The sequence below is a fragment of the Mustelus asterias genome, chromosome 10 (genome assembly GCF_964213995.1).
Source record: "Mustelus asterias chromosome 10, sMusAst1.hap1.1, whole genome shotgun sequence".
NCBI classification, from domain to species: domain Eukaryota; kingdom Metazoa; phylum Chordata; class Chondrichthyes; order Carcharhiniformes; family Triakidae; genus Mustelus; species Mustelus asterias.
Genome location: NC_135810.1, coordinates 94490956 through 94507719, shown reverse-complemented (window position 1 = coordinate 94507719; position 16764 = coordinate 94490956). Strand labels below are relative to the sequence as shown.

Here is a 16764-nt window from a genome sequence, read left to right as displayed (position 1 = left end):
AGGCAAGCCAGTTCTGGATCCACAAGGCAACAGCCCCTTGGATCCCATGCCCTCTCACTTTCTCAAGAAGTCTTGCATGGGGGACCTTATCGAACGCCTTGCTGAAGTCCATATAGACCACATACACCGCTCTTCCTTCGTCAATGTGTTTGGTCACATTTTCAAAGAACTCAACCAGGCTCGTAAGGCACGACCTGCCCTTGACAAAGCCGTGCTGACTACTTTTGATCATACTAAACTTCTCTAGATGATCATAAATCCTGTCTCTCAGGATCCTCTCCATCAACTTACCAACCACTGAGGTTAGACTCACCGGTCGGTAATTTCCCGGGCTGTCCCTGTTCCCTTTCTTGAATATAGGGACCACATCTGCAATCCTCCAATCCTCCGGAACCTCTCCCGTCTCCATCGACGATGCAAAGATCATCGCCAAAGGCTCCGCAATCTCCTCCCTCGCCTCCCACAGTAACCTGGGGTACATCCCATCCGGTCCCGGCGACTTACCAACCTTGATGCCATTCAATAGTTCCAACACATCCTCTTTCTTTATGTCCACATGCTCGATCCTTTCTGTCCACCGCAAACCAGCAGTACAACCACCCAGATCCCTTTCCACCGTGAATACCGAGGTAAAGTATTCATTAAGCAGCTCCGCCATTTCTAACGGTTCCGCACAAACTTTTCCCCCTTCACCTTTTAAGGGTCCTATGCCTTCACATCTCATCCTTTTACTCTTGACATATTTGTAGAAAGCCTTGGGATTCTCCTTAATCTTACCCGCCAAGGCCTTCTCATGACCCCTTCTCGCTCTCCTAATTTCTTTCTTAAGCTCCTTCCTACATCCCGTATACTCCTCTAAATCCTTAACACCTCCTAGCTCTCTGAACCTTCTGTACGCCTCTCTTTTCTTATTCACCAGGTTCATCACAACCTTCGTGCACCACGGTTCCCGTACCCTACCAACACCCCCCTGTCTCATCGGAACGTTGTCATGCAGAGCTCCAGACAAACATTCCTTGAAAATCCTCCACTTTCCTTCGGTACTTTTCCCCAAGAATGCCTCCTTCCAATTTACCCGTCTAATTTCCTCCCTGATGACACTGTATTTCCCTTTACTCCAGAGAAACACTTTCCTAGCCTGCCTGATCCTATCTCTTTCCAATGCTATCGTGAAGGAGATAGATCTATTCTGTTACTGAATTAGATCTGCTGGATCTAATTCAGTAACAGAATAGCAATAGGGGCTGCCTCCTTTCCAACATGGAAAAATATTGCTGGGTAGTAAAATAGGGACAAGTGCCACACACATGATTGACCAGGTCAACAGCAGATCACAGGCTTCATCTTTAATTGCTTGGCTTTTCAACCTTCCATTTGGAAAGACTCCAAACAGTGGGAGTGATTTTACCATTTTTTGTCTAAGTGCTGTGTGGACTTGAAACTGGGAGAGTTTCAGATCTGTCTTCTCCATACACACACTGCGTGCAAAATTCTGAGCGAGCCTGTTGCTCGCTGCAGAAGCCTGTGGGCAGGGCTTAACGTGCCCGAAAGCCTGCAGAGGGAGGTAATGTGCACGTGCAGGCTTCTGATGCTGCACATGCGCATTAGCAGTAGCAGGGATCTGGCAGACAAAGAGAAAGCTGTCAGGCCCCAACTAGGGCAAGCAGTGTGAACCAGCTCCCCCCCACCCCCTGCAATAGCAGGGGCCTGCAGTCCCCGGCAACCTTCCTCACCGCCTAAACCGATTGCAGACCCCCTCCCTCCCCCACCGATCTTAGCAGAGTGTCAGTGGGCCCCCTCTCACTCCCTCTCACCACTGATCGCTGCAGAGTGGCAGCGGGCTCCTTCCCCCCACCGATCACTGCAGTGTGGCAGCTGGCCCCCTCCCCCCATTAGCCCCTATCCCATTACCTTGCCCCATTGGCTCCCCCCCCCCCCCCATTAGCCCCATCCCTGGCACTGCCAGTCTGGCACTGCCCAAGGGACATCCCTCCTTTGCCCTCGGCCTTCCTGAGGGGCCTCAATGGCCTCCGGTTCCACCGCCGAGGCCAAGTCGACTGCTCCCCATTCATGGGGAGCATGTCTATATTTCACTGGCGAGAACCGTTCCCAGCGAGGTCATAAAGGGGGGCAATGTTAATGCTCCTGATTATATGCTTAGATTTCAGATTCTAATTTCCATAAATTAAATTCCCTCTCACAAAAATAGCAATAGATTCTATCAGATTGTATGTTTTTAGGTCAGTGCAGTCCACACATGACTAATTGAGAATCCAGATATGGCTTATTGCATTTTTGATGAAAAATGAAAATAGGCACCAAAACAGCAAACTGGTCTCTTGGCAACAATTCAAGAAGGCAGCTCACCACCACCTTCTCAAGGACAACTAGGGATGGGCAATAAATGCTGGCCAGCCAAATAGTGCCCATGTCCTATGAATGAATAAAAAACAGGACTACAAGCAACTAACTTCATGACCTGCGGAAATTCCATTCTTTCAAGAGGATCCTGAATCAACTTTGGCTGTTCACCTAAAATTGACCTTCTGGGAAGAAGGCATCTTCATCTGATCTACAACATGTGCTTTCCAGAACAATCACATGAATTATGAACTATTATTTTTGCTTAGACCCCATAAAGCTGCACAATTCGCTTCAACTGTACGTCCCTTGAGTGTTTGTGTCTGAGCGTGAGGGTCATAGCATTAGATTTTGGCGATTGCATAAATAAACAATCCATTATTTCTGATGAAAAGCTTGCTGCTGGTTATTCAAATTGCTCTCACACTTGGGTTAAAAAACACATCTGCCTCTCAAAAGTGGACTGCAGACAGTTGGGAAGGAATAGAAATTTCACTTGTACGCTCTCAACCTGTCCAAAACAATACATAAAAAATACATTTACCTGCTGTGTGTGCACGGTCCCTTATTGGTGCAGACGGCCATATCTTGCAATACAGCAATTGCTATTCAACAGTATTCAAGCTGGTATTTTGATGGAAGTTTTCCATTAGAAAGCCATTAATCAATACAGTCACATCCACAGCTTATAGTCGCTTATAGCTGATAGTCAATCCTGCAATTCAGTGGAACTACAAACGCTCTCAATCCCAATACCTACATCCACTGACGCACTCTTGAAGAAAGTTTACTTGTACTGATTTTAAGAGTAGCACCATAGGAGGTAAATAATATTGACCTAGGATACTAACTGCCTTAGGCTACAGTCATTCATGCAGGACTTTATTGAAAGAATCTGTAGATTCATCATGTCACTTTCTAAAACTTTAGTTAGAGGACCACCCCTTCTGAAACTATACTGACTTTACTAGGTTACTTTTATATCGGTGATCTGCAAGTTTGTTCCTAACGATCAGAATCATATTTTTCCCAGTACTATCACAATACAATAAGTCTGTAATTGCTTGGGTTTATTTGTCACCTTTCTCAAAGATCAAAAGCACGTCAGTTCAGTGGAATCTGCCCTGTATTCACTAAGTGACGCATGATGACTGCTAGCTTCTCTCACCACATATGTCGGTTACTAACAGTCTGGAAGGCTAGAACACAGGATGACAGCTTTAATTTGCCATTACTGTTCAGGAGAAATCAGTAATTGTGCCCAGACAGTAGAAAAATGAAGAACCACACCGCACAATTTAAATTGAGTGTTAGAAATAATATATAATAGACAAGGAAGGTAATCTGAAACAGTGACAAACGATAGATCTAAGTGAAATCAAACACAACCATGTGAAAATATCAGAATATAGTTTTAGAACTCATCATACAGAATTAGCAGCTTACCTTCAGGATTACATATCAAAGGTTTGAATGCAACTTTGTGATCACTGTGGATGGTTCTGTTAAATTCTGATAGGAGCTGTCTTTTTGGTAGCGGTTCCTCTGAAACAAAAATCATCCAGTTTTATGAATAGCAGCCAAGCATTATTTAAAAAGGTTGAATACCATGTTCATTTTTTCATGCTTATACAAAGGGAAACCCTACTGTAAAAGGTTGGAGGGCTGGAGGGAGTTCAGTATGTTTCTGGCCCAACAAGGATCTGGCTCTGGGGAATGAGTTGATCAAGTGTAAGGAGGCAACAGTGTTCATAGCATCATAAGGTTTAATTTAGCTACAGAAAAGAACAAGGAGAAATTAATAAAAATTGTTGATTGGGCGAGAGCAGATTTCAGTGGGGTGTGAACAGATCTGTTCCAGGTAAACTGCAGTCAAAGATTTGCAAGCAAAACTGAAACAGAACAATGGGTTGCCTTTAAGGAGTTTGTCCGGGGACAGTAAAGGTCTATTCTCCTTGTAGAAATGGTATAACAATGTCAGGCCTCCCTGGATAGTACTATTTGTTGTTCTGGAATCCTTATTATAGGGATGTGGTAGCATTGGATAGGGTGCAGAGATTTACCACAATGTTGCCTGGACTGGAGAATTTTAGCTCCGAGAGAGATTGGAAAGACTGGGGTTGTTTTCCTTGGAGCAGAGACTTGGGGGAGGAGGATATGATTGAGATGTATAAAATTATAAGGGCCACAGATAAATTAGATAGGAAGAAACTTTTCCCCTTGGTGGAGGGATCAATAACTAGGAGGCATAGATTTAAGGTAAGGGACAGGAGTTTTAAAGGGGATGTGAGGAAACGCTTTTTCACCCAAAGAGTGCTGGGAATCTGGAATTCACTGCCTGAAAGAGTGGTGGAGGCAGAGACCCTCAATGTTTAAGTAGTATTTAGATGTGCACTTGCGATGCCAAGGCACACAAGGTTATGGGCTAAGTGCTTGAAAATGGGATTGAAATAGTTAGGTGGTTGGTCTTTGACTGGCACAGATGCGAAGGACCCAAGGGCCTGTTTGTGTGCTGTATACCTCTATGACTATGACTCTATGGACGATGAAAGAAATAGGGAGTAAGATGAAGTAGCAAAAGGGTGCATATAACAAATGTGAAAGTGATGGTACAAATGAGAAGCAGCATGAATATAGAAAATTCAGAGGGGAAGTGAAAAAGGAAATAAGATGCAAACAGAGAATATGAGAAGGGACTGGCAGCTAACAAAAGGAAAATCCAAAAGTCTTCTATAGATATGTAAATAGTAAAGGTCAAAGAGAGTGGAACTGATTAGGGATCAAAAGTGGAATTTATGCACGGAGCTATGGCTGATGGACTAAATGAGTACATTGTACCTGTCTTCGTGAAGGAAGACGAGGCTGCTAAGAGGAAGTAAATGAGACACTGTATGGGCTCAAAATTGATAAAGCAGAGGTATTAGAAAAGCTATTAGGAAGGCTAGATGTACTTGAAGTTGATAAGTCACTAGGATTGGATCAGATATATGCAAGGATATAGAGGAAGGGTGGAAATTGTGGAGATACTTGGCATAATCTTTTAATCCTCCTTAGATACAGGGCAGTGGAGGACTGGGGAATTGCAAATGTTATACCGTTGTTCAAAACAATATGAGAGGATAAGCCCAGCAACCACGTCAGTTATTTTAACCTCAATGATGAGAAAACCTTTAGAAACGACAATTCAGGGACACAGTTAACAGTTACTTGAGCATACATGGAGCAATTAAGAAAACCAGCATAAATTTGTTGAAGGCAAATCACATTTAGCTTACTTGATTGAGTTTTGTGATGAGGTAACAGCGTTGATGAGTAATGCATGTGGGGTACATAGACAAGACAAGGCATTTAATAAAGTGTCACATAACAGATTTATCAACCAAGTTGAAGCCCATGGAATAAAAAGGAAGAGTGGCAGCATGGATATTAAACAGGCTGAGCAACATAAAGGGTAGTGGTGAACAGTTGTTTTTCAGACCACTGGTGAGCCTTGTTGCTAAATAGGGAAATTTCACAGTAACTTCACTGCAGTGTTAAGCCTACTTGTGACTAATAAATAAACTTTAAGAACTTTTAAGGGACACAACACCCAGTCTGTCCACTGGCTATGCACAGTTTCACATGCCACTGGCATCACTGTTGTGCACCTGCTTCATTCCGCCCAGTGTACCACTCTCCCAGCAATTTTCTGCTTTTCACTCCCTTTCCCTTCTGCTTGAGCAGCAAAGGAAGCAGGAAGCAGACAATGTGGGCAGGAGGGAACAAGAACAGTGTTGTCTCTTTACTGTCTTGGTTTGATCTATTCATCTTTGAAGGGCGCATCTTTCTGGGATGTCACTGTTAGTAACGTAGCAGCAACTGCATGTGCACAGAGTGCAGCCTCTGCAAACACAGCCTTTCTAGACAAGATAAAGGGATATTGTGGATTTTCCCAGAGGTAGGTTTTTGGATCACTACTTTCATCAACCTATATTAGATACTTTGACTTAAATGTACAAGACAACATTTTCTGTATTAACTTTCTGAAGAGCAACTAAAGATGTGCAATAAATGCTGGCCAACCAGTGACACCCATGTCCCACGACTGGATAAAAAGTAGAAGACTTTGTCTATAGATATAGACATGAAGAAGTTGCAGAAAGCTAACTGAAGAGTTTGTGAACATTGCAGAACAGCATGCTGATTGCTAATCCACCAGTGGGATGAGAGAGCATAGAAGAGATAATGAACATATAGAGAGAATGACAGAAGTTAACCCCAAGAATGAGATGACAGGATGACCAATAGCAATGTATATCACAGTTTGGACTACCTTTTAAAAAGCATGTAATGGGTTTGGTGCAAAATACTAAGAAGCAGAATGAGACCATGAGCTAGTTCAAGGCAGATGTGAGCCTGGGATGGCAACAGGGGAAAAGCAGATGAAAGGTTATCTGGACAGAGCAGAACCCAAATGGTAAAGAAAGTGGAAGTAAGCAAGGTGGAAATTAGAATTGGACATAAAGGAGAAAATACGCATATATGGATTAAACTGAAACAGTATTATCTTATTATGCATGGACTTCTTAGCTGGTGATAAGCTAGGTTTAAAGGAGTGATATGGAGGTGGTTTGTTAGGAAAAGCCAATTGCAGTGGTTGAAAGAAGCAAAACGTTAGCCAAGAGCAACACTGCATCCACTATAAACTAACCGTATAATTATCCAATATTTAATGAGTCAAAAGGTGATTTGAGGTAGAATGAACTGCTTGCTCTATCTTCCCAAAATGCCCATTGCAGTTGTCTAAATTGGTGTGTTCAGGGCTCAACTGATTTATACCATCTGGATTCTGCCTTTATAGAAATCAAACAGATTGCCTAAATAATTTAAACAAATTTAATAATTTACCTCTTGCAGTATTTCCCTCTGGTCTCAGTCTTTTTCCTGTTCTTAAGTCTGGTCTAATGGATTGATGTGTGCCATCATACGTTGGTCTAAATGCCTTGCCTGCTTCAATATCAAAAGGTTCATCATCTTCCGTCAGTGCTTTTGAACCCTCCAAAGCCTCTTTTTCCATGTCATTTTCTAGCATTTTGGGATGTATGCCATGATTACTCTTCAATACATCTATTACAGATGTAGATACACTGTTTATGTTGAAAGTTGGTTTAATTCTACTTTCAGTTTTCATATCAAAACTTTCAGTAGTATGATCCAATTTATCATCATTTTCAACTGAAGCTAGATGCATTCTTGCTGCAGTTAAACTACTTTCCTCTACCATTACTTCTTTTCCTTTAGCAGTTTGAAATCCAGACATGAAAACACGCTTACTCGAGGAAGTGGCCAAATTTTTTGTATGTCTATTCATCTCCCTTTCATTCACGTCTACTCGAGCAGGATTTTGCACAATCGAAATACTCTCTGTGCAGACATTCAATACTTTATGAAGCGACTCTGAATTTTCTTCTTCACGTGTTTGTTCGCTGCTCATTGTCAACAGTAACTGCTGAGGTTTTTCACAAAATGTACGTTTTGAGCATTTTGGACTACTTAAAGATCCATCACTCATGTCAAACTCTTTTAACATATGCTTAACTTTCTGAAGTGCACCATCAGAAACGAGAACTGCTTTTCCACTTGCTGTGCTGAATCCAAGAGGTGCCTTTGCGCTAAACCTATCAGGATGCCATGTTTCTTCAGAAAGCCCACTTTCCTTAGATTTCAAATCTTTGTCCATGATCTCAAATTTTTCATTAGCTTCTATTTCATTAAAGAAATGTCTGCATTTCTTTAATGAATCTTCTGAAACATGTACAGGCTTTCCATTTGCTGTGCTGAAGGCAATAGGTCCACTTTTAAGTAACTGTTGAGAAAGCTCAGATACATCACCAGCAAATTCACCTTGATTAATGTTTACAGTATTTGAAATTTTGCCTTCACCAGGCTCATCAGCCAAACATTTCTCTTTTCCATCTTTCAAGTGTGTGTCACTTACTGAAACAGTGTTACCATTTTCAGTACAGAACCCCAAAGGCTGCTTAACTGAAAGACTGATCATCTGGCTTCTCACATCTAACCTCTGTGGAAGGCTAGCTTCTCCATCATTTAAAACATTGCCCTCAGGAAGTCCATTTTTAACTTTTGCAGTTGATATTGAATTATCTTGAATTCTGAATTTATTATCCTCTTCAATAAACAAGGCCCTTCCTTTATCTAAAGCTACCTTTGACACATTAACTCTTTTACCTCTAGCAGTCTGAAAACCTTTCATTTCTGCACCATTGCCCGGATCCAAATAGTCAGGTGCATGATCACTTTGAACAGAAAAATCATGCAACTTGCTGTAACTTTTAGGATTTAAAGGATGAAGTATTTCAGGATTGTGATCATTCTCTGACGGCCTCTTCACTACACTTTTTATCTCACCCCGAATTAATGGTGAGCCAGTGCGTGGACAGGTTGAAAATGTTTCAACAGAATTTTTTATAGTTTTATTCAACAAGTCTTCCTCAGCAAATAAATCTTTGGCTTTATCGAGAGATGACTTGCACACAGGCACCAGCTTACCACTAGCAGTTTGGAATCCTTTCATTACAATGCCTGGAGCAGCAAATAGTGAATTATTTTGAATCGAATTAGTATCCCGAGAGATATTGTTTTCACTGTGAATAGATTTGGGATAAACCAAAACATTTAATACCGTCTTACTACTCTCTGTTTGATCGCGGAGTTGCATATTTGTATTAGTTTTTTCCACATGACTTTGAAACGTATCTATGTTCTTATCAAGTTGTTGAGGGGCATTTTTTGCAATTCGTGTCGGTGGCTTGGAGTTTTGCCAATTTTCACTCCAGCAATCCTCAGAGTCAAGCAAACGTTTTGCTTTATCCAGATTTTCTTTGGAGACTGTGGCTCTTTTACCACTGGCAGTCTGGAAACATTTTATTTCATCACTACTCTCACTAGCTGCAGTTTCAAAGGTCTTGAAATGACCAAGAGAAGTTGTGTGTAATAAATCATCTGCAGGTTTCATTTTACTGTCAGCTAATTTGTTGCTCCCATTGTCCTGTATGCCATTGTAGCTAGATTGCCACGCATTCTTTTCCCAAATTGTATCTCTAATTAGACTTGGTTTCTCTTTGTTCTTGGTGTCAGATTTTTGTAACACATTCTGCTCAGTCGTCAAATATATTGTTTTATCCAGGGTTGCTTCTTCAGATACAGTCCTGCTCCCGACTGACTGAACATCACCTATTTTTTTATTACCGCTCTCAACTTTACTCTCGCTTTTCAATTTATTATCCTCAATTTTAGTATTCACAGTGACATCATTGTCAAGAGTTGCGTATAGCTGGTATGGCTCATTAGTTTTGACTGTTTTTCGAACACCATTTAATTTTTCCTCAGTTGCTTTTTCAGACTCAGTGACAGAACTTTCTCGTAAATAGCCTAAATCTTTAATGTTATGCATTTGAGCAGAAGTCTGGTCATTGTCGATGTCCTTGAAAATGGTTGCTCCTTTTTTCAGACTCTCAACGGAGAGTTTTATTTTATTCCCACTTGCTGCACAAAAACCACCATATTCACCTTTAAAACTCACTTTATCTTTCAGGGGTGGAAATGCTTGATCAAGTACTGTAACCGGTTTAACTTTATAAGTGTCCAAGACAGGTTCCATTGGATCTGTATGGATATTTAGCACCGTAGATGCAATCCCTTTCTCTTTATTGCTCAGGTCATCACAGGAATTAGCAGGTTTATAGGCTATTTTTTGCTCTGTTTCTTCTGTATTCTCTTGAAAGATTTCAGTTCTAATCTCTGTGTTTGAAGACTCTGCTTGCTGATGTAAGTTACATGGCTTACTGCTCAAGGGCTTTGAAGGCTCAATATCCAAACTTTTACCAAAATCAGTATTCTTCCATCTATCCAGAATTGGAGCTTGGGGAGTGTGATCTAAACGCTCCATAATCTGCAGGTTGGTATCCTCATTTGTTACATCAACTGCAGATTGATTTCTAAACTGCATACATTCAAACTGGCTGTCCGTGTTCTCTAAAATGCTGAATAATTCTGTTAGTTCTGTTTGACTAACAGTCAAGCAAGTACATTTCTCAAGTAATTTTGGCTGGGATATGACTGCAGAGGAATCAAAAGTTTGCAAGGCAAGTGGGGGCTGTTTAACATTTTCTGAGACAACTTTGAGTTCAGGAGATTCAGTTTTAATCTCTGCTTCAGTTGAAGAGATTGTTGGACTTTCGAGACTGCCAGATCTATTTTTTGAACTGATACATTCAACGATAACTTCCTGTGCAGAGTTTACTTTTAAGCTCTCATTTTCAAATGTTTTGAACAATTTCCCATCAGAAATGCTTTCAACAGATATATCTGTAGGCTGCTCAGTCGTTTTAAAGTAACTGAAATTGGGCCCAAGATTACACGATTCAGCATCTCCAGGTACAAGTGGTCTTGTGTTTTCTGAAACGACACACATTTCGTTTATTGCTGTCTCCGAACTGATATCAACTTCTGCGCTTTGAGGTTTCAATTCCAATCTATTTGAGTTCTTTTCTTGTATCGGTACAATGCAGTGTAAAGGGCGAGTAATTTCAGCAAACTCATGTAATTTTGTTTCACTGACAGATGCAGAAAGAGTTGTCCTTGTTTCCTTATCTGAATTCATACATTCCTCTGTTAATTTGGAGGATTTGTTTAAAGTCATTTCAAGACCAGATATGTTGGAACATGGTATGTCACATGGCATTTCCTTGGTTCCTGCAAAAGCATTTGTCATATACTTTGTTTCACATTCTGTTGAAGACTGCACCAATGCATCATTGTCAACTTCAGCAATCAATTTTCTGTGCTTCAAAGTTGACGTCAACACTGCAATATTTTTATTACCAATATGGAAATCTGTATTCAGAGAACATTCTTTTTTTTCAGCTTCTAGAGGAGTGTACAAGTCAAGTCTCTGATCTTCATTTGACAATTCCTTGTCAACAGCAAGAGTTCCCTCAAAATGTTGCTCTTTACCCAAAAAGGTTGATATCTCGTTATTTTCATTTGATTTTAATTGCTGAGGTTTACACAGACCAGCCTCTTTTTTTAAAGTTCTCTTGGAGTTAAGACCATATAAAAGTTTCTTTGTTTTGTGCAAAACATTAGCGATAGAGGAATGAGATATCTTTTGATCTTTAATTGAAGTGCAAGATAGTTGCTTAGTTGATAATTGTGCAGAAATTGGTATAATGTCGAAATCATTGTGCGCAATCGTGTTTCCTTTAAGGTTTGTTTTACTGCAATCCTCAAGTGGAGGGCTTTGATTTGCATCGGGTAACGGTGACAATCTGAACTCAAAATAAGATCTTCCCTTATTTGGCATAACAGTATTTTCAATTACACACATCTTCTCTGGCTGCACAGAGTTAACAACTGAAAGTACACAACTGTCCTCCGCATCTTCAACCTGGACCCCAAATCTATTGGTCAACATCATTTTAGATTCCATAGTTAGTCTTTTAGCCACTGTATGACAGGCTGTGGCAAAAATTCTACGCTCTCTTCTGTTACAAGAAACGGGTCGACTGTTAAGTGGTGTCACAAAATTATCCCAATTCTTGCCGTTACAGGAAGCATCTGATAAATTATCAGTTTCATCTTTAAGATGCTGAGGCACCACTCCATGTTCTACATGTTCAAAATTCTTATGAAGCTGATGATTGTGTTGCAGGTTTTCATTTGCTTCAGCGTCAGGTGCCTCACTGGTTTTATCAAGGAGATCGATGCCAGGATTAAATTCACTACTGGTAGCTTCCCTGTTTTCTTTGCAAGTAGCTAAAAAACAGAAAAGTATGCTGCAAGTTATTAAAAACCCTAAAATATCACAAAACAACACATATGAAATCAATGTCAAATACACAAATCACATTTATTTAGCTCCTAAATCGATACATTGCCAAAATTCTGAAGTCCTTCAAGTGAAATTAATTTAAGTTCTTTGATTTTAAAAAAAACATTTTTGTTTAAAAAAAGAGGCAAAGAAAAATCTACTGTTAAAGGCGATCACGTGGGAGATGCTGGGGAGGCTGCATTTATTTTCCTTTTCTTAACGTTGACTTGAGATGTGAAGATGAAAAATTCTCAGTGCTGAGTATACGTTTGCAATGACTAAATAATGATGCATTCCCATGATTGATTATCTCATGCATTACTTTTTGTATTTTACTAGCAACTTGCTAGGTAGTTGATGGTTTACACTATATATTTGTGATGCACCATTTTTTGCTTCAATCTATTCAGTTGGTACAATAAGCCAATATTTAATGCTCATACCTTAGTTTAAACAGTTAATAAAAATTGAATTTTGTACGTAAGCATATTTCTGTAATTTCCCAATGCTTTCCAAGTTTAAGAACAGCGCGAGTCTACGCTTGTTTCATTGCATGAAAAACTAAATTAACGGAGAGGGGGATGATTATTGTCAGTCTATGTAACAATCAGTACAAAGCCACTTCAATTATCTATGAAAAACTGAAAACATTTTGTATGTACCAAAATAAGTAAAAATTAGAATGAGTTATACCTGACACAGACTTAAGCTGCATTCCAGATTTTTGGGCAGGTGATTTGCAGGAAGGTTTCAGTGTCAAAGGAAGAATTGGTGTTCTATTTTGTAATTCAGTTGCATCTAAAGATATGTCCTGCACCTGATGATTTGAAGAGTCTCGCACAGAGTAGAGGAATTTTCTTGTACGTCCCTTCAGACTGGAAAGCAATAAAGTACGGTCTTCCTCATCCACTTGACATTTTGCCGAATCCAGAACCATTGAGGTACTTTTGGTGGTTTCTGGATCTGTCACACAGTAAACACCATCACCAGGCATTCTAGAAGCTACAGCAGGTCGAATGGGTATATTGTCATCACTGGCAGAGTCGGTAAAAGTGACTTTCGGATCTTCCAAGATAGTCACTGACTTTATCAGGTTTGTTTTATCTTTGAGGTCAGGTCTCTTTTTCATCTGTGCCCTTTCATCCTTGCAAAAGGGAAGTCTTCTTGCTGCAGTTTCTAAATCTGAATCCAGCCATCTCTCCACAGGTGGGTCAATGTGTGTTGAATCACCGACTTTAAAACGATCTGGGTGGGGAATTTCAGGAGCAGGTGGTTTTGACAATTGCGTTTTACTACAAGGATGATTTGGAGTACTAGCATTCACTTCTGCTCCAGGATTCTTTGTGCTTTCATTGACTGAACTGAAATCATCAGCAATTGCACAATGATTATAATGAATCATTGTTACTTCACCTGTTAAAGAATAAGAGGTTGATCCCTGTGCTATTGGGCTCATCTCTTTCCAGGACACACAACTAGATCCTTTATTGTCTTCTGAAACATTATCAAGTTGCTGATTATTAGTGTTTTCACTTGAACTGAGTGCTAGATCACCCACATTTTTCAAATCCAATGCATCTGCAGAAGGATCCACAATGCCAGAGTATCTATTAAGCATCTGGTTCTCATCAAGTTCTGATAGATTTAGCTGTGACCAGTCAGAGGAAGAATTTATATTCTGATCTGATAATTCCTTCTCTGAACTTTTGTCACACAAGTGAGCATCAGGACTCTGGTTTTGACCGACGCAGTTATTTTTATTCAAAAAAATCTGTTTGGTATTGCACTCTTTAACTGGACTGAGTGTCAAGTTACTAAAAACCACTTTGTAGCTCGATTCAGCCATAATGCTCTCCAGGGAGCCCTTTTCATCAGCCGAGGGAGATGGTAAAGTTTTAATACTGTTTGGTTGAAAATTGCCAACTCTAGAGTTGTTCTTTTGTTTTCTAGTATAGGATTTCACTTTTCTCAGCCTCAAATGTGTAGACTTAGAGGAAGGCAATGCTTCATCAGACATAGTGTTAGAAATATACAGCTTTCCATCTTCAGAGCTTTTGCTGATGTTATGCAAACTGTCTGGGCCCTCTTCAAGTACTGAAAAACATAATATAAGTTTTTAAATTATCTGTTAAAAATACTTAATTATCAGAAAGATTTGAAAGAGTTGCAGGTGTCATTCCTGAAGATTCTACATTACAATTTTGGTTAAAAAAGGAGAGAGATAAGAATCAACTTATGCTGTATTGCATCAATTCATAAAAATATCAAGAATTGGATTCCCAGTCCTGTGTTCAGATTGCAGGAGTTCTTGTTTATAATTGCTGCCCAATGTAAACTGTTGGAGATACATATTCATGGACATTAGATAAGGCTACAAATCAGACTCAATTGTAATGGCTGCCCACTACACAGGAGTGAATAGCTAAAGACATTTGGAGTTCAGACTCACATGAAGGAGAGCCGTATATGCTTATGCAATTACATCTCGCAGAAAAGGGGAGGCGCAAAAATAGAGAGGAAAATATAAATATATCTACTTTCACTGTGCAGACTTATTAGATTCACTGATGCACGCCTAAACTGGACTTTTGAAAGGACACCAAATAGCTCATTAATGCTACTTCTTTAGATGCCTTAAAATATCAAGGCAAATATGGCTTAACTTCAACAACTTATATTTAGATAGCATCATTAATATAATAAAATGTCCCATGGCTCCTCACAGGAGCATTACCAAACAAGATTCGATAATGAGTCACCTATGGATATATTAGCATAAGAACACAATAGGAGCAGGGTCATTTGGCTCCTCAGCCTACACCGCCAATCAATAAGATTAAAACTGATCTGATTGTGGCCTTTAGTCTACTCTCCTGCCTGTCCCTCAAGACCCTCCACTCTCAGATCAAAAATGTGTCTATCTCAGCCTTGAACATATTCAATGACCCAGCATCCACTGCTCCTGAGGTCCAGATTTCCAAGATTAACAACCCTCTCTGGTTTTAAATGGAAGACACATTCTTTTGAAACTGTGCCCCCAAGTTCTAGATTCCTCTATGACGGGAAACATCCTCTCAGCATCTATCCTGTCAAGCCCCCTCTATCTAAAACACTTCAATAAGATCACATCTCATTCTTGTAAACTCCTAGGTATAGGCCCAACTCGCTCTCCCTTTCCTCATCAGACAACCCTTCATCCCAGGAATCAACCCACTGAACTATCTCCAATGCAACTATATCCCTCCTTAAATAAGGAGATCAAAAGAAGCTGGGGGTTATCTGTGCGTTTCGGGATGATCCTAGATAAAGAGCCCTTTTAACTGATACAAGTAGGATCCGATAGTGCTTAATGTGGAATGTTTTACGCATCAAGTTAAGGATTTAGCTACAGCCAAAAGCTCATATGGTGTGATGCTAGTCTCTTACATTGAATATATCTAATCAGAATATAGTATAGTTTACCAAGTATTGCAATTAACTCAATAAATTCTGTGAAGCCTGTGACAGCACACCTGCACCCAGAGTGGTCTGAAGCTAATCGAACTGGAAGTCTCTTTCCCACCCATATTCACAGCCAGTGATTGGTCATGCTATCTCATGAGTCCGCTCTATTCCTGACTTCTTAATCACAGGCAAGGCTCTGTTCAGTGACTCAGATCTTAACTTAATTCGAGTGATACAAGCTAATTTTAAAGAAAAATAATTATACTTACCACAGCTCTGATTAACAGCTTCCAATTCTTCACTTTCCTCTTCCCCAATTACAGGCATTGCACAGGCACTGTTTAAACCAACAGCAAATGCATGGCATTGTGTATTTAAATTGCTGTGTAAAAGCTGCAAACAAAATGAATAATTGATGAGAATGTCAATAGTTCAGATAATTAAAGTGTTTTTAAAACTTTTTTTCATATCTGCACAACAGGTCAATGACTTTGATTCTAGTTGTAAGGTCAAACAGCTCATCAGTCAGCCTGCGCAACTGCCAACATACTGTATAACACGATTAAGTATTCCATTTATCTAGCTTTCTGGTCAAAGCAGTTTGCTTTCCCCCACCCTTTCCCCAATTTCCCCACTCAGCAATTTGGCAGATCAGTATCTTAATACATTGACCCACAAGCCAACGCAAGAAATTCTGGATAAAAGCAAATTACTGCGGACACTGGAATCTGAAACAAAAACAGAAAATTCTGAAAAATCTCAGCAGGTCTGACAGCATCTCTGGAGAGAGAATAGAGCTGACATCGAGTCTGGATGACTTTTGAAGAATCATCCAGACTAGAAACGCAAGCTCTATCCTCACTCCACAGATCTGCTGGGATTTTCCAGCATTTTCTTTCTTGTGTAAGAAATTCTGCACTCAAGTCAATGGAAATACTGTCCAAAAATCAGCAGCAGCGTATCATTTTTGGGCTACATTTCAATTAAACAAAGAAAGTAGGAATCTAACACAAAAAATCTGTATGGTCATAATGTAACTAAGTTTTAAATTCTGTATATGGTGGACAGAGACTACCTTCTTAGCCATT

At 40.0% G+C, this 16764-nt stretch overlaps 1 protein-coding gene across 1 annotated transcript in view; it reads right to left on the bottom strand.

Annotated features, from left to right (window-relative positions):
- The window catches only part of brca2 (BRCA2 DNA repair associated), a 108659-nt gene that overhangs the window by 72378 nt on the left and 19517 nt on the right, over positions 1-16764 (bottom strand). The window contains exons 9-12 of the mRNA XM_078222226.1: positions 15946-16069; positions 12926-14326; positions 7249-12177; positions 3808-3906 (exon numbers count right to left, since the gene is read on the bottom strand). Of these exons, the coding sequence (XP_078078352.1) occupies positions 3808-3906; positions 7249-12177; positions 12926-14326; positions 15946-16069 (6553 nt within the window). The remainder of the gene's footprint in view (positions 1-3807; positions 3907-7248; positions 12178-12925; positions 14327-15945; positions 16070-16764) is intronic.